At 43.0% G+C, this 23,197-nt stretch overlaps 1 protein-coding gene across 1 annotated transcript in view; it reads right to left on the bottom strand.

The window, feature by feature from the left end:
• actr6 (actin related protein 6) overlaps positions 1-15,130 on the bottom strand; it is a 38,684-nt gene extending 23,554 nt beyond the window's left edge. The window contains exons 1-5 of the mRNA XM_078553458.1: positions 14,997-15,130; positions 14,792-14,909; positions 9,706-9,774; positions 434-557; positions 166-301 (exon numbers count right to left, since the gene is read on the bottom strand). Coding sequence (XP_078409584.1) covers positions 166-301; positions 434-557; positions 9,706-9,774; positions 14,792-14,909; positions 14,997-15,064 — 515 coding nt within the window. The 5' untranslated portion in view covers positions 15,065-15,130. The remainder of the gene's footprint in view (positions 1-165; positions 302-433; positions 558-9,705; positions 9,775-14,791; positions 14,910-14,996) is intronic.
• Between the last annotated feature and the right edge of the window lie 8,067 nt (positions 15,131-23,197).

Genomic DNA, 23,197 nt, shown 5'->3' with positions numbered 1-23,197 from the left:
TTATATGAATAAACCTAAGAACACAGGTGCACACTCCCTTTTCTTCTCCCGCACACATTACAATCAATATGGTCTTGTTCACTTTGCTTAAGTGGACATAGTTAAAATTTTGATGATGATATTCAGTATTACAGGTATAAATATAGATTTACTGTTCTGATTTACCTGCAAATACCTTCATTCATCTTTTTTCCTTTACAGTAAGGAACAATATGCGTGAAAGAGTAACCGCTATCCACCACGAGACAGCAGAGTTCAGAATTATTTTCTTCGAAATACTTGTGAGCACTGAGTGTCCCAGCTGAAAAACACATTTAAAATATTTAAAGCTCATCCTTAGTTTTAAAAGTATATCAAATAATCTATTGTAATAATCTACTAAATCTGAGAATAATAGACCCTGTTGAAAAAACAAACAAGTATGAATGCTCACCATTTGTCCTGTAGACTGCTTGAAACTGGTATTCTTCAAATAAGATTTCATTCATTGATTCTTGGATGGAGTTAAAATTGAAGTACGGTTCAGTGATGATTATAGTGGTTTCAGGAAAATCCACCTACATGGAAGTTTTAAAACAATTAGATAGTCTGACAAAGCTCTATTAATTATAACTTTATGCCATGTGAAGTGCCTCGGAAATTAGCTTTCATCTAGACATTTGGAAATGTATGAAGCATGCGAGAGGGAAACAATTATTGCACTACAATGGCTAGTACAATAGCCATGAAGAGAGTCATTTCTGCAGGTCTAAAGGGGTCAAGAGAACAATAGAAAAATCAGGCACTTGCACATGGATAAAGCTGTGAAAAATAATTTTACACATTTTCTCAATTATGAAAATACTGTTATATCTACATAAATTAAAATGTTGCTGGTACACAAACTACTAGCACAATAATGAAATTTCCATAAGATTGCACACTCCCATAAACTCCAAAACATACAACTTACATTTATATAGTGCCCTTCACATTTAAAGGATATTAATTAATTACTTTTGAAGTGTAGTCACTGTTTATGTTCATCACTGGTACTGTTATTTCAAATCAATGCAGATATTTACTGATCTAAGTAAATATCTGCATTGATTTGAAATAACAGTACCAGTTGGACTGGGCTTAAAGGATACAGGGATATAACATTTTGAAGGGTGAATAAAAAGCAAAAATTGAAAATTAAGAATAAGGCACACACTAAGCACACTGACAACAAATCAGAGATAAAAAAAATGAAACTTTAGGACAGGAGTCTTAAAAAAAAAATAAACAACAAAATTAAATTATCAAGAATATAAAAGTATTCTATAGAAAGAAAGAAAAGAAAAATCAGAATAGGGATAGGGCCATCACTAAGGGATACACATAATAAACAATAAAAAGTAATGATAACAAAAATGGCAGAAATATGAAATTACTTTCTTCAATCTTTATCAGCAAAATTAATATGGTGGGCATGACTTGTAAAGAAGACATCAAAAAGGATATAAAACTGAAAAATAGAAAGCCAGGGAATGGGGCAGGGGGAAGATAACTGATAAATTAAGCAAACCTAGAGAGACAAAAGCTCCTGGTCTAGCATCTATGCACATTAAACATTCAGGTATACACTCATTTTAAAAATCATTAGACTGGGCAATAGAGTCACAATAACTAGCAGGCAGCAATTGTGATTCCTCGATAGAAAAAAGGAGGTTGAACAAATACAGGGAATTATAGTTCAATAGCTTAAAATCAGTGGTAGGCAAAATAATGGAATTCTTAATCAAAGATGTTACAGAAAAATATCTAGAAAGTGAAAATTTAAAAGAGTCGCTGTAGTGGCAGTCATGTTGTCATGCAGGAGTTTCAGGATGGTGACAAACTTCAACAGGCAACCAAAGCATTGGAGGACGATCCATAGAGCTTCATGATTTAAAGAATCAAACACCTTGGTCAGGTCAATGAAGGCGAGGAACAATTCTTGATTTTGCTCCCAACATTTTTCCTGGATCTATCTAACCACAAAGACCATGTCCGCAGTGCCCCAGGATGGTCAGAAGCCACAGTGGGTTTCTGGGAGGATCTCTTCAGCGACGGAGAAGGCGGTTCAGGAGGATGGGGGGCCAGGATCTTACCCACAGTGGACAGGAGGGAAATCCCCCAGTAGTTTTCACAATCAGATTTGTTCCCATTCTTGTGGATAGTAACAACGGTCGTGTTGAGATCCCAGAGTATGTCCTCTTCATCCCAAAGGTGGAGGGCGAACTGGCGGAGTCATGATGTGAGCTGATAGCTGCCAGCATGGTAAGCTTCTGTGGGTATACCGTCTGGCCCTCAAGCTTTATTGGTTTTCATCTGTTGGATAGCCCGCTTAAGCTCATCGATGGTTGGTGGGTCGCTGAGGGAATCCTCCACAGGGTGTTGCAGGACAGCTTGGAGGGTCTCCTCCGATATGGTGGAGTCCTAATTGAGGAGCAGTTTGAAGTGCTCCTTCCAATGTTGACGGATGGCGTCGTCGTCCTTGAGGAGCTGGGAGCAGTCCTGTGATTGGAGAGGGTTGCGTCCAGTGAAGCGGGGTCCATAGGTCATCTTGGTAGCCTGGAAGAAGTTGCGCATTTCGTGGTCAGCATAGGCCTGAATCTTGTGTGCCTTCTCCACCCACCAGTTGTTCGTCATGTCTCGAATGCGTTGCTGGACCATAGCCTTCAGTTGGTGGTGCGCTGCTGTCATTCACCAGATACGTAGGTGACTTTGCCAGGCGATGAATGCGACTCACTTCCACTCAAGGAGATCATGAATCGTGGTGTCACTGGCATCGAACCAGTCCTAGTTCAGTCATGGCGCGAACCCAATAATAGTCTGTGCACAGGCGTGTGGGACAGGGGACTTGAATTGCTCCCAGTGTGCCTGGATGGAAATGGCATCAGTGGCGGGCACTTGCTCCAGTTGCACTGTGCAACTGGACCTGGAACTCTTCCCGCAGTCCCAGATCCTTTAATGCTGCAACATTCAGCTTTCTCTGGGCAGATCTTTGGGTCCTCTGGTGTCTTGGCACCAGGCAGGTTGTCCACCTTCAAGTGCAGAAGTCAATGGTCCATCCAGCAATATTCAGAACCCTTGATGGCCCTCGTGACAAGCACATTCGTCAGGTCTCTGCCTCGGGCAATGAGGTGATCCAGGAGGTCTTGAGCTGGTTCTTCTGGTGGAAGACTATGTTCCTCACAATCAGGCAGTATTGGGCGCTCTTGGTCAACAGTAGGATGCCACTGGCACTGGCCTTCCCCACGCCATTCTTGCCGATAGTTCCACTCCAGACTTCGTGGTCATGCCCAATTCGGACGTTAAAGTCACTTAGGAAGATGACCCTGTTGTTCCGGAGGATTGAAGCAAGGAGGCCATCGAGATCGGAGCAGAACCTCATTCCAACTTCGCAACTTTGGGTTGTAAGCGTTGATGACAGTGGCACCTAGTTACAACTGAGATGCAGGTGTAGGATCATCAGCCTCTCATTGACCCCCAAGGGGAGTTCGGAGAGCGCGGCAGCTATCCTCATGGCAAAACAGACTCCGTGGATGCAGGGGTCACGGTCTGACTTCCCTTTCCAGAAGGTGTACCCTCCGCTGGCCTCCCTCAGCTGCCCCTCCCCAGCAAGCCGGGTTTTGCCAAGAGCAGCGATGCCGATGCTGTGCCTCATTAGTTCCTGACCCACAATGTCGTTCATCTTTCTGGGTGATCACTCTTTGGGTTGTCAAGAAGTGTTCTCACATTCCAGGTTCTGAAGTTTAGTTTTTTTCTTGTTTCGACTACAGAGATGGTGATTCCGCCAGGTGCTGTTTCCCAGCCAGGAGAAATGGGACAACCTATTTTTGGGGCTCCTTTTCTAGCCCCCTCCCCGTTCAGGGTGTGCAGAGGGTATCCTGAAGAGGACTGCTCAGTCGAAGATGCAGCTGCAAAAAGGCACCCCTGTCCTGACATAGGTGCCCAGTGACCGCCACACATCTGCTGTATGCAGAATCTTGGCTGGCGGGCCTCCAGGTATCACAAAATTGTCCCTGTTGCCAATCTTCCATGGCCACAGAGCTTTTCGCCTGACAAAAGCCTGCATATGGTTTATTATGGGGACCCCCGTGCGCAGTAGGGTCCACACGGTCTTGGCAGTTGGTGGCCGGGCTCAGTGGTATGGCAGATCATGACGATTGTGGCAAATTCTCCGTCGCAGCCTTCTTCCACCTTTGCAGTTGTTGGGGCCGCAGCTCTCCTCCACTTCCCTATGCCATTAAGGGCTTCTTGGATGTTCTTTGTCTGGAACATCCCCCTCGACCTTATGGCCATGGGAGACCCTAACAAGGGTATGAGCTCTGGGCGGCATTGCTCTCGGGTTCATTGGGACATACAAGCCTCTCCACCAGGCAAGGTGACGATCCTCGGATGAGTGCAGCTCCAACATTCAAGAAGTTTGACACCATCCAGGACAAAGCAGCCCGCTGGTATGCACCCCATCCACAAACATTCACTCTCTCCACCACCAACGCACGGTGGCAGCAGTGTGTATCATCTACAAGATGCACTGCAGGAACTCACCAAGGCTCGTTAGACAGCACCTCCCAAAGTCACGACCGCTATCACCTAGAAGGACAAGGGCAGCAGATGCATGGGAACTCCACCACCTGGAAGTTCCCCTCCAAGCCACACACCATCCTGACTTGGAAATATATCACCACTCTTTCACTGTCGCTGGGTCAAAATCCTGGAACTCCCTCCCTAACAGCACTGAGTGTACCTCCGCCACATGCATTGCAGCGGGTTCAAGGCAGCAGCTCACCACCACCACCTTCTCAAGGGCAAGTAGGGGTGGGCAACTAAATGCTGGCCTAGCCAGCAATGCCCACATCCCATGTATGAATTAAAAAAAAGTATCACGATATTTGGTTGCCAACTCATACATGTAATGGGGTGGAAGATGAATTTTAAAAAACAAATTAGTCCAGGCATTCGTTCTGGGTTTTGTGTGCTTCTACAAGTATTTGTTATTAACAATCAGATATAGATTTTAAATCACTGATCAGGTAGCCTCCTTCTAATGGCTGATGTAGATGTAAAGGAACTTTAACGTTATCTATCTTAATAATCTGAATGTAATTACATCAGGAGCAGCAAAGTATACTTCTGAGATGCCTCCTTCATATTTCCGAATCGGGGATTGAGTCGTTATAAGTTCCAGGGTCGGTTCTAGGTGACCACAGCTAAACTCAGGAGAGAATTTTTAATTTTCCATTTGCACATCAAGTATCCACATTTGCCATGGTTTGTGCTAATGCAGTTTAGGGTTGCCCATGAACTTTGCAGAAGATCGAAGACTTCTGCTTTGGATCTGTCATAAGGTTTTTAATGATTTTTTGTGAACTCAATTTTGATTTTCCAAGCTTCATCAGGGTTATTTATTTAGCGAGTGCAAATCCTGAAGCTGAGCAATGGCCTCCTCTTTTGCCGCGTTTTGAGGTGATTAGTCTACCACTTAGTCTGTAAAGGAGACATTCCTTGGTAATGTGCAGCAATTGCTTGTGTCTCTCCACAAGTAGTGCGGGTTGGCTGCACGGGAGCCTTGGACTATCTGGAACCTGTTTAGCAACGGCCACTCTCACCATGGTAGTTCAAAGCCTGAAGAAGTCACATGGACTCGAAACATTAACTCTGTTTCTCTCTCCACAGATGCTGCCAGACCTGCTGAGTTTTTCCAGCATTTTCTGTTTTTATTTCAGATTTTCAGCATCCACAGTATTTTGCTTATATTTAACAGCTGGAGTTTGTCACAATGAACTTGTTAGGGAATCAGGAGGGAACCTCTTTGCTGGTTGGAGTCATACATAGCACAAAGGAAGATGGTTGCGGTTAGAGATCAATTATCTAAGTTCCAGGACATGACTGCAAGAGTTTCTCAGGGTAGTATCCTAGGCCCAACCACCTTCAGCTGCTTCATCAATTATCTTCCTGCCATAAGGTCAGAAGGGGGAGTGTTCGCTGTGCAATCCTCAATGTTCAGTACCATCCACGACTACATAGGTACTGAAGCAGGTCCATGCCCAAATGCAGCGAGACCTGGACAATATCCAGCCTTGGGCTGACAAATGGCAAGTAACATTCACGCCACACAAGTGCCAGGCAATGACCATCTCCAACAAGAGAGAATCTAACCATCACCCCTTGAAATTCAATAGCATTACCATTGCTGAATCCCCCACCATCAACATCCTCGGGGGGGTTATCATTGAACAGAAACTGAACTGGACTAGCCATATAAATACTGTGGCTACAAAGCAAGTCAGAGGCTAGGAATCTGCAGTGAGTAACTCACCTCCTGACACCCGCCCCCGCAAATCCTGTCCACCATCTACATGGCACAAATCAGGGATATGATGGAATACTCTTCAATTACCTGAATGAGTGCAGCTCCAAACAACACTCACAAAGCTCAATACAATCCAGGACAAAGCAGCCTGCTTGATTGGCACCCTACCTACAAACATTCACTCCCTCCACCACTGATGCACAGTGGCAGCAATGTGTACCATCTACAAGATGCACTGCAGGAACGTACCAAGGCTCCTTAGATAGCACTTTCCAAACCCATGACCACTACCATCTAGAAGGACAAGGGCAGCAGATAGATGGGAACAGCACCACCTGGAAGATCCCCTCCAAGCCATTCACCATCCTCACTTGGAAATATATCGCCGTTTTTTCACTGTAGCTGGTTCAAAATCCTCCCGAACAGCACCTTAGGTGTACCTTCACCACATAGGCTGCAGTGGTTCAAGGTGGCAGCTCACCAGCTTCTCAAGGGCAATTAGGGTTGTGCAATAAATGCTGACCTAGCCAGCAACGCCCACATCCCATGAACAAATGTTAAACAAACTTTCCCTGTTTCTTATTCCTTGATCCAATGGATGTCTGCTGGTAGATCTTGCACAGGAAAGTTGCTCCATATGGAGCGCCAAGGCGGGCAAGTAGGTGAGTTGAACAGGTCATCATGGGGTGGTAAGTGAGGCGTAGCACAGATGGTTTCAACCAGCTTGTGGGTTTTCGTCAGTTCTCAGCGGATGTGTAGGGGAGTGATGTTTGCAAGGACAAGAATCCAGAGGGGAATGGATCAGCATTCACATCGTTCCCCACCATGTCCCACCCCGTTAATGCCCAGGCATCCAAAGAAACAAATGATCACATCAGCAGATTGAATTCCAAGAGAAACTTCATCAGGGTTGAAGTCGCTTCATCAGGGGTTAAGTGTGTGGGTTCAAAAGGGCTTGAGCAGTTTCAAATGATGTTGAGGGATATTGTTGAAGTCCTCATGGATGGGACAATTGTTTTGCTCAACTTAGTCATATAGGTCTACAGCACAGAAAAAGGCCCTTCGGCCCATCGAGTCTGGCCGGTCAAACAATTACCTATTTTAATCCCATTTTCCAGCACTAGGCCCATAGCCTTGTATGCATGGCATCGCAAGTGCACATCCAAATACTTCTTAATTGTTGTGAGGGTTTCTGCCTCTACCATCCTTTCAGGCAGTGAGTTCCAGATTCCCACTGCCCTCTGGGTGAAAACATTCTTCCTCACATCCCCTCTAAACCTATCCTAACCTTCCTGAATGAGCCATAATGGGTCTTTATTGCTGAATTTTTTTTTAGATGGGATGTATTTTTGTTGAACATTTTGAATTATTTCTTTAAATGTTTCCCACTATTTATTTACTGCCACACCTTTTAGTCTATTTACCCCATCAACCTTGGCTAGTTCTCCTCTCATGTCTAAGTAATCGGCTTTGTTTAAATTGAAGATTTTTATTTGGGACTGGAGTATGTCACTTTCAAACTTAACATGGAATTCAATTATATCATGATCACTATTTCCCAGCAGATCTTTTACTATGACATTACTAATTAACCCTGCTTTTTGATAGGCTTGCAGCATCACGGTGAATGGATGGAGGAGCAATATGCAGCAGCATGGCAGCCACAGTGGTGGGGTAGACTGGAGGGTTCCAGTAATGCACTGCATTGCAGTGTGCAGTTGGACATCAACAAGTCAAATAAAACTACTTCAGCCCATACTGGTGCACAGAACTGTTATGGAGTACACGACGGCTATTGCTACCGTCCGAGACACTAATGCTCCCCAGCCTGTGCTTGCCATTTTCCAGACCAAGTTCACCCTTATCTTTGTCTTGGTGGTTACTTTACTGAGGTGGCTGTGGAAGGTTAATATGTAGACCAGCTTCACTCAGAGTTAGGTCGCAGCAAGGTCATGTTGAACAGTATTACCACAGGTGGTCACTTTCAGGATGCACTTGGTGTTCCTGTTATCAAGATCGAATGGAGTGACTTAGATTTTGTGGGGCTCTGGCTTCTAGCTTCCATGGAGTTTGGATCTCTGTTAAAAGGTGGAGTTGATATCGTTGTGGCTGCTTGTGTTGCCAGGACAAAGTTATCTGCATATGCAACTCTACACAATGTTGTTGGTGCCTTGTGTAGATATTGAAAGGGCATTGGTGCAAGTACAGAGTCTTGTGCTAGTCTGTTGTCCAGGAACCAGAGTGAGCTAACCTTGCCACTCAAATGTGTAAGTAGTCACCTATTGCTAGTTTTCCCCCCTCAAACATTCTCCAAGCTCATCTTGTCAATGGGATACATCTTCTGCTGTCTTGACCAGTAAGCTGCTGACCATCCAATTTGCCTTCCCATCTTCATGCTAGCTGATATTGTAAACCATATTCTTCTCAAGTACCATCTCCCTCTCCTTCAAATCTGCCATTACCATACTGCTCCTCAAAAAACACTCATGCAAACGGCCACCCCATCTCCAGCCTCTCTTTCCACTCCAAAGTCCTTGAACATTTGGTTTCCTCTCAAACCCGTGCCCATTTTTCTTTCAACTCCAAATTTGACTGTGTCCAAAGTTCTGGCCCTGCCAAAGTACTGAAACGACCATAGTCTATGTCACAAATTACATTGTGTGTGTCTGTGGTTCCCCACCCCAACACCCCCCGCCCCCCCCCATTGCTCGTAACTTCTCTGCAGCATTTTAAAATTCTTATCCATATCTTCAAGTCACTCTTTTCCTACCCTTCCTATCTCTAACTTCCTGCAGCTGTACAACCCTGAACACAAACTTTGGTCCCTTGTGCATCCCCGATTCACTTCACACTACCATTGATGGCCATACCTTCAACCATATAAGACCTAAAATCTGGAACTCCCTCCCTAAAGCTCCCTGCCTCTTCACATATAAGAAACTCCTTAAAAGCTATCACTAACCAAGTTTTAAGTCCCCCAGTTCAAATGTTGTTTTTGGATTGGTGTCATGTTTTGTTTTGTTTGAAGAGGCTATGAAACACCTTAGAACATCTTCCTACGTTAAAAACATTATATAAGTGCAAGTTATTGATGCTCCTGCAGGACCATGCATGGTATTTTGAGGGATAGTGCCCAAAGATTTGAAGGAATATGTTGATGGTTCTTATTCTTGACACATGAGCAACTATTGAGTAAGACAACGGAACTCAAGAACGTAGCCAACAAGAGGTTTTCACATGTGGAGAATGGGACCCGAGGTGCCTCTAGAGCACACTGGTGTTGACTTTGTTACTTGTGAGATAGTAGAATGCAAGAATCAAAAGCATGGGTTCACAAAGTAAGAATCACCACAACATGCAAATGATCATAGAGCACTTACCTTGTACATTTCTTTTCCAAACAGGTGATCCCATACTTGCCTCTGAACATCCCAGTTTACCAAGTACCCCTAAAGTGAGAAATGGTACATAATAAAACGTAAACGGTGCATTCAGAGACAAAAGATAACAGCATTTCTCAACACTTCCCAGGAAATCAAAGGAAGTCTTTTCATACCGAAAGTTTAATCCAACGCAACATAGTCAGTAAAATAGGTGAAACTTAAATTGTACCCAGAATGAAGGCACAAAAAAGAAAATGAAGTAAATTGACATTGATTAAACACAGAATTATAAAGCAGTTGTAGCACTAAAGGAGACTCTTCAGCCTTTGAGCTCATGCTTGCTCTCTGCAAAAGCAATTTAGCTAGCCCCACTGCCCCCTCCCCTACTTTCTCCATAGCCCTATGAATTGTTCCTCTTCAGTTATTTATAATTCTTTGTGAAAACCATGACTGAATCACCATTCTTTCAAGCATCGTATTCCAGATCATAACAACCTGCTGTGTAAAAAAAGGGTTTTCATGTCACTTTTTGTTTTTTTACCAGCCACCTTAAATCTGTGTCCTCCAGTTCTCAACCCTTTCGCTAATCTTTTCCACCTGCTTTTTTCTGCACAATAATACCAAAGAGGTTATCACTACCGACGGCACGATCACAACAAGCAATGATTTTGAATTAACATCTAGACAGTTGAAGCCAGCCATTCAGGGCATCTATGAAACATATTTATTCCACGAACTTTCAAGAAGGGTCAAGAAAGCAGCTCACCACCAACTTCTCAAAAGTAAGTAGGGATGGGCAATAAATGCTGACCTAGCCTGCACACCAACATCCCACAATCAAATTTTAAAAACTTTTTTCTTCCTTTCCCTTTTGCAATCCGTTACAATTTTCTAACCATTATTTTACAACAATTACACAAAATTATTTGAGATACTTATGGCTCAGTCTAAGTTCAGGGATTGGCAATCTTTTTTGTCCTGAAATTTTTATGAAAAAGTTTGCCTAAAATAGAACTTGTGAGCCGAGAGATGAAAATTCAGCATTTCTAAACCAAATGCTTAGAAAATTGCCAAGTATCTTTGACTGCATAATTTGCATATATAATAAATTCAATACATGTATTTTATGTATCAATAGGGAAAAAAATCAAAACTAAAATAGACCTATCATAGCTGACATTTTTTAACTAAAATTTTGAGAGTTAAGTCACCTTCACTATAAACTAATTTAAGATGCGTAGAATTAGGACAGTTTTTTAACTATTGGTTCTCGTGATAAAAAGTACCTTCCAATGACACATTCAGAATTATTTATCATCTCTGCTATATTAGAAACAATAATTGTCAAAACCATAAAACTTGTTTCTTGAATCAAAGGCATTATCTACAACTATGGTGTAGCTATAGCACTTGAACATTAACAAAAACATAATTCTAAACTTAATTTTACACACCAATATTTATGCTGAATTTTCCAGCTCAACAATTCACAAAAGAACTTGTCTACAGCGAGTTGGAAATTACACTAATTTAAAAGCTGGTCACAATGTTGAGGATGTAAACATACAAGGAAAGGGATATATTTTCATCTCTCATTGTGAAAAATCATTTTCAACTACCCAGATCTGTAAAAGTATATTCTTTCTTCTTCTTAAAAGCAATTTTACATACATATTTTTATTCAATTTTCTCTATTTTCCCTTTCTTCACAAAATCACTGGCTAATGTTGGGTTACCATTCCATGTGCACCAGTAGCCCTCTGATAATCTTGCCCAATGGCCATTCTCCACGTGGACCCAGATTAAGAAATTATGCAACAAATAAAGGAATCAGTCCCAAGCCTTATTCTATCCTTCCCTAATGTCATCATGGGCACATTCCAACAGCAGTCACAACAGCTATCATAAGTGTTACCCTTGGTTGCTTCTTCCCCTCCCTCACCTCAGAACACTGAGTCCAATTGTAGCATCCTACCAACTTCCAGCTAAAATTAATCAGCTCAGCACAGCCTGGGAATCAAATTTTCCTTATATGAGTTACCTCTAAACAGTGCAGTGTTTCTACTCAGCTATTGGAGAGCTCACATGGAACACATTAAAATAGCACTCAACAAGTTGAACTCTGCAATAAAAGCAAAATACTGTGGATGCTGGAGATCTGAAATAAAATTAGAAAGTGCTGGAAAAATTCAACATGTCTGGCAGCATCTGCGGAGAGAGAAACAGAATTAACATCTTGAGTCCAATATGACTCTTCGTCCAAAACTTTGTTGTATAAGCTGAACTCTGCATGAGCCTCATCACTGCATATGTAACAAAGTTAATTGAGAACCTAAATGATCACCTTCCAAATGTTTGCAGCACGTTTAAACCTTTTCTTTTTGATCACACCTTTTGGTACCCCAAATTCACTCCACAATACCATCCCCTTCCAGCAACATATTACATATTGCTTCTTCGAACTGGAAAGCACTCATTTCTTCCTGCGTTTGAAAAATACCATAAAACTTGGAAGTTATTCTCTACCTCCAGGTGTGTTGACATTTTAGCACCACCCGAGAGACAGTTCTGTAATGTAAATGCCTGCTAGAGCCAAATGTTCACTTTCCATTTGGAAATGCTGATCAGTGGTACAGTTTTCCTAATGGCTCACTTTCCACTTCTATATGTAGGGCAGACCAGATCAGTTTTTAGGACATTTTGGTAGCCTAATGATAATACTATTGAAACCAGCTTTTTATTCCAAATGAATTAATTAATTAAATTTAAATTTCACCAACTACCATGGTGGGATTTGAACTCCATCTCTGGAGCAGTAGCCCAGGCTTCCGGATTACTAGTCATTTAACATTACCATTATGCTAGCATTCCCATCACTGAAACACCAATAAGGATATAATTAATGGTAAGCAAAGCAGCATACAGTAAGCACATGGACAGTGAAAGAGATCCTAACAAAGGAAAATATGGAGAGATTAGGATAAATGTCAAAAAACAACCAGGAAGGCAAAGAGGAGCTTTGAAATAAAAAATGGTAAAATATTTCACAGGCACATAAATAAAAAAAAGTCGGGTGGTATTATGGTCAGGTTGGCAAATTGTGACCAGTGGAGAACCACAAGTATCAGTGCGGGGACCTCAACGATTTACAATCTATAGTGATTTGGATGAAGGGCAGAGTGTATTGTAGTGTATTGCTGATAATACAAAGATAGGTAGGATAGCAAATTGCGAGGAGGACACAGTCTGCAAAAGGATACAGGTAGGTTAAGTGAGTGGGCAAAAATGTGGCTATGGGGTACATGGGAAAATGTGAAGTTATCTACAAAAAAGCAAAATATTAATTAAATGGAGAGGCACAACAGAACGCTGCAATGCAGAGGGATCTGGGTGTCCTCGTACATGAATCACAGTATGTCAGCATGCAGGTACAGCAAGTATTTAGGAAGGCAAATGGAATGTTGGCCTTTATTGCAAGGGATATAGAGTATAAAAGTAAGGAAGTCTTGCCACAGCTGTACAGGCTGTTAGTGAGACCACACCTGGAGAACTGCATACTGTTTTGGTCTCCTTGTTTAAGGAGGGATATACTTGCATTGGAGGCAATCCAGAGAAGGTTCACTATGTTGATTCCTGGAATGAAGTAGTTGTCTTATGGGGAAAAGGTTGAGCAGGTGGGGCCTATTGGAATTTAGAAGAATGAGAAGTGATCTTATTGAAACATACATGATTCTAAAAGGGTAGATGCTAAGACAATGTTTCACCTTGTAGGGGAATCCACAACTAGGGGCGCACAGTTTCAGAATAAGGTGTCGTCCATTTAAGATGGAGGAGAAATTTCTTCTCTCAGAGGGTTGTTATTCTTTGGAATCCTTTACACCAGACAGCAGTGGAGGCTGGGTCATTGTATATATCCCAGGCCGAACAAGAAAGAAACAATGGAGTCATGGGTTATGGAGGCAGGCAGGAAATTGGAGTTGAAGACACAAGCAGATCAGCCAGGATTGTACTGAATGGCAGAGCAGGTTTGAGGGGCTGAATGGCCTACTCCTGTTCCTATTTCTTATAGAATGTTTTCACTGCGGAAAAGAGCAAAACTAGAGTCCATCAATATGATAGCCACCAAGAAATCAAAGAGAATTTTGAAGAAACCTCCTTAGCCAGTACGCTAAGAATACAGAACTCACCACCAAGGGGTATAGTTGAGGCAAATAGAATAAATGCCTTTATGGGGAACCTGGATAAACACATGAAGGAGAAGTGAAAAGAGGATTATGCGATAGAATTAAACGAAGAAGGATGGGAGGAGGTTTGAGGGGAGCACAATCTGGCTAGTTGAATGGCCGATGTGCTGTACATGCTAGATAATAATAAATGAGAAAGGGACCAACAGCTGATATTGGGTATTCATTCATTCATTCATTCATTCATGTATGTTCTGCCTGTAGGCAGGTCCTTGGCTCATTGTCTACTAATGCTTCAACCTGAGCCATTTTCTTAGTTTTTGTCAGTGGTGGTTTGCCATTGCCTTCCACTCTCAGGGGTAGGTGAGGAGGCAGTTCCCAAGTCCACCTCAGCCAGAACAGGCCATCTAGACAACTGAGCTAACCAGCCCCCATTTGTAATGAGGCATTTGGGAATTAAATAGTAAAAGTGTTTAGATGAGATTAAAATGTCTAAATTTTGGCACTGCAATACATTTCCAATATCTGGACAAAAGTTATTCTGTCCAGGTTACTGGTACTAGAGCTCCACCTGAATCCATCCTAAAGCAGCAATTCCTGGAGATGTGGATCTCACTCCCTTCGGGTTGCAACACCCAAAGCATTCCAGGTTTATCCTCATTGTGCACACAGGAACACCACTGGAGCAGGACTGACTCCAATAGAATCAAAACAAAATACTGCAGATGCGAGAAATCTGAAGTAAAAACAGAAGGTGCTGGAAATGCTCAGCGGGTCTGGCAGCATCTGTGGAGAGGGTCAGTTAATGTTTCCAGTCCAATCTGACTCTTCTTCGGAATATTCTGCTTTTATTTGAGGATTGACTCCAGGTTTACACAGTAACATCCCATTGCACCCACCTTCTGGAAGGGGAGGATGTAGTACAAGCCGGAGGGATCCTTGATCTCATCGATCTGGTTGGAGGTGAAGGTTTTGAGACGAGCAGTCCTGGACCGGAACTGGCAGTTGGGTAAGACGCTACAAGAGGAAAAGGAAGAAGATAAGATCATCTCGGATCGGCCTTAAGGCAGAGGGAAGGCCAGAGCCGGCCTCTCTCTTTCTTACCACACTCGCTTGTCGCTGAAGCCAATCTTCGCCATGCTCGCTCCATTATCCAGCACCAGAGTCTCCATCACCGCCGCCTGCGTCCGTTCAACCAATCAGCAGCTGCCTTCCACCGCCCAACCAATCAGCAGCTGCCTTCCACCGCCCAACCAATCAGCAGCCGTCTTCTACCGCCTAACCAATCATCAGCTAACTTCCGCCTATCAACCAATCAGTAGCCACCTTGCACCGACCAACCAATCAGTAGCCGCCTTCCACCGCCCAACCGATAAGCTGCCTCCTGCCTCCACCCAGCCAGTCAGCAGCCGCTGTCCTCCGCAAAACCAATCAGCAGGCGCAGGCCCCCCCCGTCCAGCCAATCATCAGCGCCTTCTTCCACCCAACCAATCAGCAGCCGCATGACTCCTCCCCGCCCCCGCCCGCCAGCCAAACTACTCGACAGCTCTCTGTATCCACCCAACCAATCAGCAGCCGTCCCCTTGTCCATCCTCTGTCATTCCCCATTGTTCAAATCAGCGCTTTAAGGTTCCGGAATCTACAGGCGACAAGAATCAGGGATTTGATAGTCGACACACACACAGACATAGGATATACGGCACTAGGAACAGGCCAAAACAAAAATACCGGGAAAAACTCAGCAGGTCTGGCAGCATCTGCGGAGAGGAAGACAGTTAACGTTTCGAGTCCGAATGACCCTAGGAACAGGCCATTCGGCTCAACCAGTCCATGCTCCATTCAAGCCTCCTCCGGTATATTTTCATTTAAATCCATCCTCGTCACCATTTATTCCCTTCTCCCTCATGCGCTTGTTTAGCTTCCCCTTAAATGTATCTATCTTTTTATTAACTCTTTCATGAGATGTGGGTGTCGTTGGCAAAGCCAACATTTATTACCATTCCTAATTGCCCTTGAACTGAGTGGCTTGCTAGGCCATTTCAGAGGACACTTAAGAGTCACCACATTGCTGTGGGCCTGGAGTCACATGTAGGCCAGACAAAGTAAGGACTCCAGATTTCCTTCCCTAAAGGAACATATCCTGTTCAATCTTTGAGGTGAAGATAACCGTCTTCATCATTTGGGATTTTGGTGGAGATCTGGTGGGTATTTGGTGACTGCTAAGACAGACCTGCATCCAGAATCACAGAATTGTTACGACACTGAAGGAGGCCATTTGGCTCATCGTGTCTGCACTAGCTCGCCAAATGAGCAACTTACCTAGTTCCATTCTCCAGCCTTCTCTCCGCACATGCTTTCTTTTCAAAGAACAATCTAATTCACTTCTGAATGCTTCAGTTGAACCTGCCTCCATCACACTCTCAGGTGGTGCATTCCAGACCCTAACCACTTACTGCGTGAAAGTTTTTCCTCATGTCACTATTGCTTCTTTTGCCAATTACTTTAAATCTGTGCCCTCTCAATCTTAATCGTTTCACGAGTGGAAACAGTTTCTCTCGATCTACTCTGTTCAGTCCTCTCATGATTTTGAATACTTCTATCAGATCTCCTTTCAGCCTTCTTTTTCCCAAAGGAAAACAGTCCTAACTTCTCCAATCTATATAACTGAAGTTCCTCATCCCAGGAACCATTCTCGTGAATCACTCGAGAGCATAAAGAACTATAGGGCACAGTTTCAAAATAATTAGCAAAAGGGGTAAAAGCGGAGAGAGGAAAATTTTTTTTTCACCCAGTAGGTGGTTGGAGTCTGGAACGAACTTCCTGAGAGAGTGGTGGAGGCAGGTTTGATCGGGGTTTTTGAAAAGACATTGGATTGTTACCTGAAAAGAAACAATGTGCAAGGTTACAGGGGTAAGGCAGGGGAATGGGACTTGCTGGAATGCTCTTTCAGAGAGCCAATGCAGACTCAATGGGCTGAATGGCCTCCTTCTGCACTGTAAAGATTCTATGATTTCTGCATTCTTTGCATCCTTCCTAAAGTGAAATGCCCAGTACTGGATGCAATACTCCAGCTGAGGCTGAACTAGTGACTTGTACAAGTTCAACATAACCTCCTTGCTCCTGTATTCTATGGCCCTATAAATAAAGCCCAGAATACTCTATGCCCTGACCTGCCACTTCAATGACTTATGCACATATACACCCAGGCCCTTCTGCTCCTGCACCCCCTTTAGAGATGTACCCCCATTTTATATTGTCTCTCCATGTTCTTTCTACCAAAATGAATCACTTCACATTTCTCTGAATTGAACTTAATCTGTCAACTGTCAACCCATTGCACTAACTTTCCTATGTTCTTTTTAAGTTCTACACAATCCTTCTCATACTTCACAATGCTTCTGAGTTTTGTATCATCCACAAACTTTGAAACTGTGCCCTCTACACCAAGATCTGAGTCATTAATATAGATCAGGAAAAGCAAGGGTCCCAACACTGACCCCTAGGGAACTCCATTAGAAACCTTCCTTCAGCCCGAAAAACATCCATTAACCACTACTCTCTTTCCTGCCACTCATCCAATTCCATATCCATGTTGCTACTGGCCCTTTTATTCCATGAGCTATAACTTTGCTCACACGTCTGTTCTGCAGTACTGTATCAAATGCTTTTTAGAAGTCCACGTACACCACATCAACAGCATTTCCCTCATCAACCCTCTGTTACCTCTTCAAAAAACTCCAGCAAATTAGTTAAACGTGATTTTCCCTTAAGAAATTCATGCTGGCTCTCCTTAATTAACCTGCATTTGTCCACATGACTATTAACTTTGTCTCGAGTTATTGTTTCGAGAAGTTTCCCCACCATTGAAGTTAAACTAACTGGCCTGTAATTGTTGGGCTTATCGTTACACCCTTTTTTGAACAATGGTTTAACGCTTGCAATTCTCCAGTCCTCTCGCACCACCTTGAGTCTAAGGAAGACTGAAAAATTATGGCCAGTAGCTCTGCAATTCCCATTGTCACTTCTCGCAGCATCCTTGGCTACATCTCATTCAGTCCTGATGCCTTATCAACTTTAAGTATGGATAACCTGTCCAAAAGTACTCCTTTTTAATTTTAAACCCTTGTAGTGTCTGAATTACCTCATCTTTTCCCGTGGCCTAGGTAGCATCTTCTTCCTTGATAAAGACAGCTGTAAAGTATTAATTTAATACCTCAACTATAACTTCTGCTTCCATGTGTTTTTTGGTCCCTCATCAGCCCTACTCCTCCTTTTACCACCCTTTTACTATTTATATGCCTATAGAAGACTTTGGGAATTCATTTTACATTAGCTGCCAGTGTCTTTTCATATTCCCTCTTTGCTTCTCTTATTGGTTCTTCAGCTCCCCTCTGAACCTTCTATATTCAGCCTGGTTCTCAATTGTAGCTTCTACCTGATACCTGTCATAAGCACATATTTTCTTCTTTATCTTAATTTCTATCTCCTTTGTCATCCAGGGGGCTCTGGATTTGTTTGCTCTACCTTTCCTTTTGAGGGAATATACCTCGACTGTACCTGAATTATCTCTTCTTTGAAAGTAGATCTTTGGTCAGCTATCTTTTTATCTGCCAACCTTTGATTCCTATCTATTTGGCCCAGATCTGTTATTATCCCATTGAAGTTGGCTTTCCTCCAGTTAATTTTTCTTACTCCAGACTGCTCTTTGTCCTTTCCCTTGGTCAGCCTAAACCTTACGATACAATTATCACTGTCCCCTAAATGTTCCCCTATCGACACTTGATCTACTTGTCCCACCTCATTCCCAAGAACTAGGTCTAGCAATGCCTCCTTTCTTATTGAACTGGAAACAAACTGCTGAAGAAAATTTTCCTGAACATACTCTAGGAACTCTTGCGCCTCTCTGCCCTTTACACTAATACTATCCCAGTCTATATTCAGGTAATTAAAGTCCCCTATTATAAGTACTCTATAATTTTTGCACCTTTCTGTAATTGCCTTGCAAATTTGTTCCTCAACATCCTCCCCACTCATTAGTGGTCTATAAACTATACCAAGCAATGTAATTGCATCATTTTTGTTCCTTAGCTCCAGCCGAATAGATTCTGTCCTTGACTCCTCTGGGCCATCCTCTTTCTCCAGCACTGCAATGCTCTCCTTAATCAATATCGCCAACTCCTTTTCTTCCTTTCCTATCTTTCCTGAACACCTTGTACCTAGGAATATTTAATACCCAGTGCTGCCCTTCTTTGAGCCAGGTCTCTGTTATAGCTATAACATCATATTTCCACATGGCATTCTGCGCTTATAACTCACCAATCTTATTTACCACATTTGATGCACTCACATACGTGCACAGTAACCCAAATTTAGACTCTATTACTTTCTCCTTTACTCTGACTCCACCTATTAACCTACTATTCCCTACTCTAGGGCTATCTATCTTTCCCAATATTCTGTGCACTTGGTATTCCTCTCTGATATTATCTCCTGGTTTCAACACCCCTGCCGAGTTAGTTTAAAGCCTCCCCAACAGCACCCCATTAAAACGCTAGCAAAACCCAGAAGGTTCTCCTGCGAATAGGACAGGATACTGCAGTCAATTGAGTTTTGGGCAAGTTGCTGGCTCGGGATTTCCTCTCTTTGCATTTTCTCTCTGACTCTGATATGCATTTGCTTTCAAAGGGGGCTTCACCAATTTTTATTTGGTTGAGCCAGGTGCATCGATCCTGGGTGTACTTCTCCCAGGACTTGAAGTCGATATCAAAATTTCTAAGTGAAGCCTTCAGAGTGTCCTTGTAGCACTTCTTGTAGCACTGAGGTTGTGCTCAGGGTGACGAACTCTCAGGCAAAAAATTAATGGGCACTGGAGTGGGGGACCTTATGAGTAGGCAAGGATTGCTGGCGAACCTGTGAGAAAATGGCGGGGAGGGGAGCAGTGGTAGAGGGTTGATGGAGGTTCTGGTAAATGTGTGTGAGTGGGTGTGGGGGGGTGCGGGTGTGGGAGGAGCTGGCAAACCTTTTCAATTAGGCAGCTGGAAGCAGTGCAATCATAAAGTTGCATACTGCGCATGCACGAAATTTAAATGCCTGCAATATATGATACACGCTGTCCCAGGAACATACAAGCCAGGATACACGACGTTAGCCTCAATTAAGGGAGGAGCCCAGAAAACCCGGGATGGAAGGTCATCCTGGGAGCGCTGTACTGTCAGAGGTGTTGTCTTTTGGATGCGAAATTAAACTGAGGGCTGCCTACCTTCTAAGGTGCACTTAAAGGATCCCCAGCACTATTTTGAAGAAGGGCAGGGGAAATAATCCACAGAATACTTACTGGCAAATTATCCCTGAATCAACATCACTAAAATAGATTAATTGGCTATTAATACATTGCTGTTTGTGGGAACTTGTCATGCCCAAATTGGCTGCCAAGTTTCCTACATAACAACAGTGACTACATTTCAAAAGTACTTTCCTAGTTATAAAGTGTTTTGGAATGTCCTGAAGGCATGAAAGGCGCTATATAAGTGCAAGTCCCTTTTCACTTACAAAAGACAAAATACTAATTAAGCTCAAAATTGCTGGAATTCAGGACAAAACCTACATATTGATGTAAACAAACTGGCTGAAGGGTAGAAAACTGCAAAAGAGTAGCATGAGTACTGGTTAATGATGTAATGTGGTGGGGGCTGGTGATGTTTTGTGGGTCATTGAATACTGTGTGGTGTGCCCAGGCTCAGTGTAAGAACCATGATTGTTTCTAGTCTAGTTTACACTAATGATTTGATTCGGAAACTCAGTGTGATTTCTCTGAATTTGCAGGTGATGCCATTCTAGTGGGGAACAGTTAAATTGAAGAGGCAGCCCAGAAACCATAGAATGAGTTAAACAATATATATGAGTGTGCTGAACTATGTTAGATAAAATTTAATGCAGTAAAGTGTTAAGCATTGCATGTGGGAATCAAAAATGGGCAACATGCATACTTCATGAATGGTTTTGAAATAACTACCAATAAAGTTGAAAAAGATCCAAGATTCGTGACAGATTCAGTAATTACCATGTCCAGCCAATGCAGAGCAATCAGAAGAAATTGTGACCAATCTAGTCAGACCACATCTTGAGAACTATATCCAGTTCTGATCACCAAGAAACAAGGAGACATTCAATTGCTAGAGACAGTGCAGAGAAGGTTGATCCTTGTTGTCAAGGGTCTGAGATGTGGAAAAATTCCCAGGCCTCGGAACAGCCCTAAATGTGCCCTTGAAATATAATCAATAGTCAAAACGAATGCTGGAAATCGAACAGTCCAATGCTCACTAAACCTTAAAGGCTTATACAAACAAAATATTCCTTATCAGGGATAGAAAACCGGCCATCAAGATAATAGATTCAGAGGTAGTTCATTAAAGGTTAGGTTAGGTAACTAATTCACAAGTTTGTCCACAAATGATGGTTCTCAATGATGACCCAATGGTAGCACACTCTCCTCTCAGTCAAAAAATTGTGATTTTAAGTCTCACTTCAGAGACTTTAGCACAAAATGTAGGCTGACACTCCAGTGTGACACTGTTCAAGGTGCCACCTTTTGGATGAGACGCCTGTCTGACTTCTCAAGGCACTATTTTGAATACGAGCAGCGGAGTTCTATCTGGTGTCCTAGTAAATATTTATCCCTCAGTCAGCAAAACATCTGGCTGTTACCATATTGCTATTTGTGTGATCTTGTATGTAAACTGGCTATGTTTCCTATATTACATCAGTAATTGCACTGAAAAAAGTAATGTAAAATGTTTTAGGGCATACTGAGGTTGTGAAAGATGCAGGATGATATTAGTCTTCCTTTTCTCTGTGTTATATAAATAGCTCTGACTCCTCTGAACACCTTCCCATCTTGAGTTCTGTTAGGAATGGATCAGCTCAAAGATTTACAAATGGCCACAATTCCTCCATAATAAGCAAGCTGACTTTTGAAATGAAGGGTAGTTTATTATGTAAGAGAGAAGCCATATCTTAGAAACACCAAACAGGCCTAATTCTACAGTAACGATAGCGCAAACCTTAGAGAAGGAGATGCTTTCAGAATTTGACCAAGATGAGAAGAGAAATAGAGAGCAGCACAAGTGCAACAGCTAGTTGCTACCCATTCCTAAAACAAGAACTCAAGATGGGACTGTTTTAAGAGGAACTAGAGACACATGCAGAACAGAAAACCGTCATTTGCGGAGAGACCTGAAATCATGGTTACATACTCCACAACATCAGTGGAGCTACCTAACTAGTGAGGAAAGGTTGGACAGGTTCACAATAACAAAGCAACAGAGATAAAGGTCCAGATCTTCAGTGAAGCAGCAACCATCATCGGATTGCCGTTCCACTTGAACTTTTCCCTACCCCGCGCTGCTCCACATTTTTTGCTGGGTCTTCTGAGCCTGGCTTCTCCAGAAATGTGGAGTGCAGCATCCCTCACAGAACTCTATCACAGGGCTGTAGTGTCGGAAAGAAGACAAGACACACTCCCTTTTTACAGCACTAACTGCTGGATGGTAAGTTTAAAGGTCCAGTGTGAATGTTAGTGAATGGGTGAGTGGATTAATGAGTAAATGGGTAGGATGGTAAGGTAGGCGAGATAAGTGGGTAGGGTGGGTGAGGTAATCGGGTAGGCTGGCAGGTGGGTGAGGTGGTAGGTGGGTGAGGTGGTAGGTGGGTGAGGTGGTAGGTAGTGGCATGATAGGTTTGTACATTGGCAGGTGGGTAGAGTGGTAGGTGAGTAGGGTAGTAGGTAGACAGGGAGATAGGTGGGTATGGTGGCAGGTGGTTGAGTGGGTATGTGGGTTGAGGGTAGTCAAGTAGGGTTGGAGGGTAGTCAAGGGGAGTCGGGAGTCAGTGAGAGTGATTGGGGACTCAGTTCTGTACTTACCCAGGAGTTAGACTAGGATTTTTCTGTCAGGCAAGTACATCGGAACTGTCCAAAGTGTCTGACACAAACAGAGAGCAATGGGAATTATCTGTTGGAAGTTCAAACTTCTTGAGTAATTACCACGGAGGTCAGTGCATCAGGACTTCTGCAGAGTCCCGACGATCTGGAGACCTGAAGATCTGGTCCAAACCTTTGGCCAGTAATCATCAAAATGGAGCTATCGGCACAATTGGAACTCCTGGTAAAAATAGTTCTCATCAATGCTGCAAATAATAAGCCCACTACTTTCACAACAGAAGCGGTACATAGAAACATACAAATTAGACGTAGGCCATTCGGCCCCTCCTGCTTTGTCATTTCATATGATCATGGCTGATCGGATTGT

This window comes from Cetorhinus maximus, chromosome 12, assembly GCF_964194155.1.
Source record: "Cetorhinus maximus chromosome 12, sCetMax3.hap1.1, whole genome shotgun sequence".
NCBI classification, from domain to species: domain Eukaryota; kingdom Metazoa; phylum Chordata; class Chondrichthyes; order Lamniformes; family Cetorhinidae; genus Cetorhinus; species Cetorhinus maximus.
This window is presented reverse-complemented; position numbering and strand designations above follow the sequence as displayed.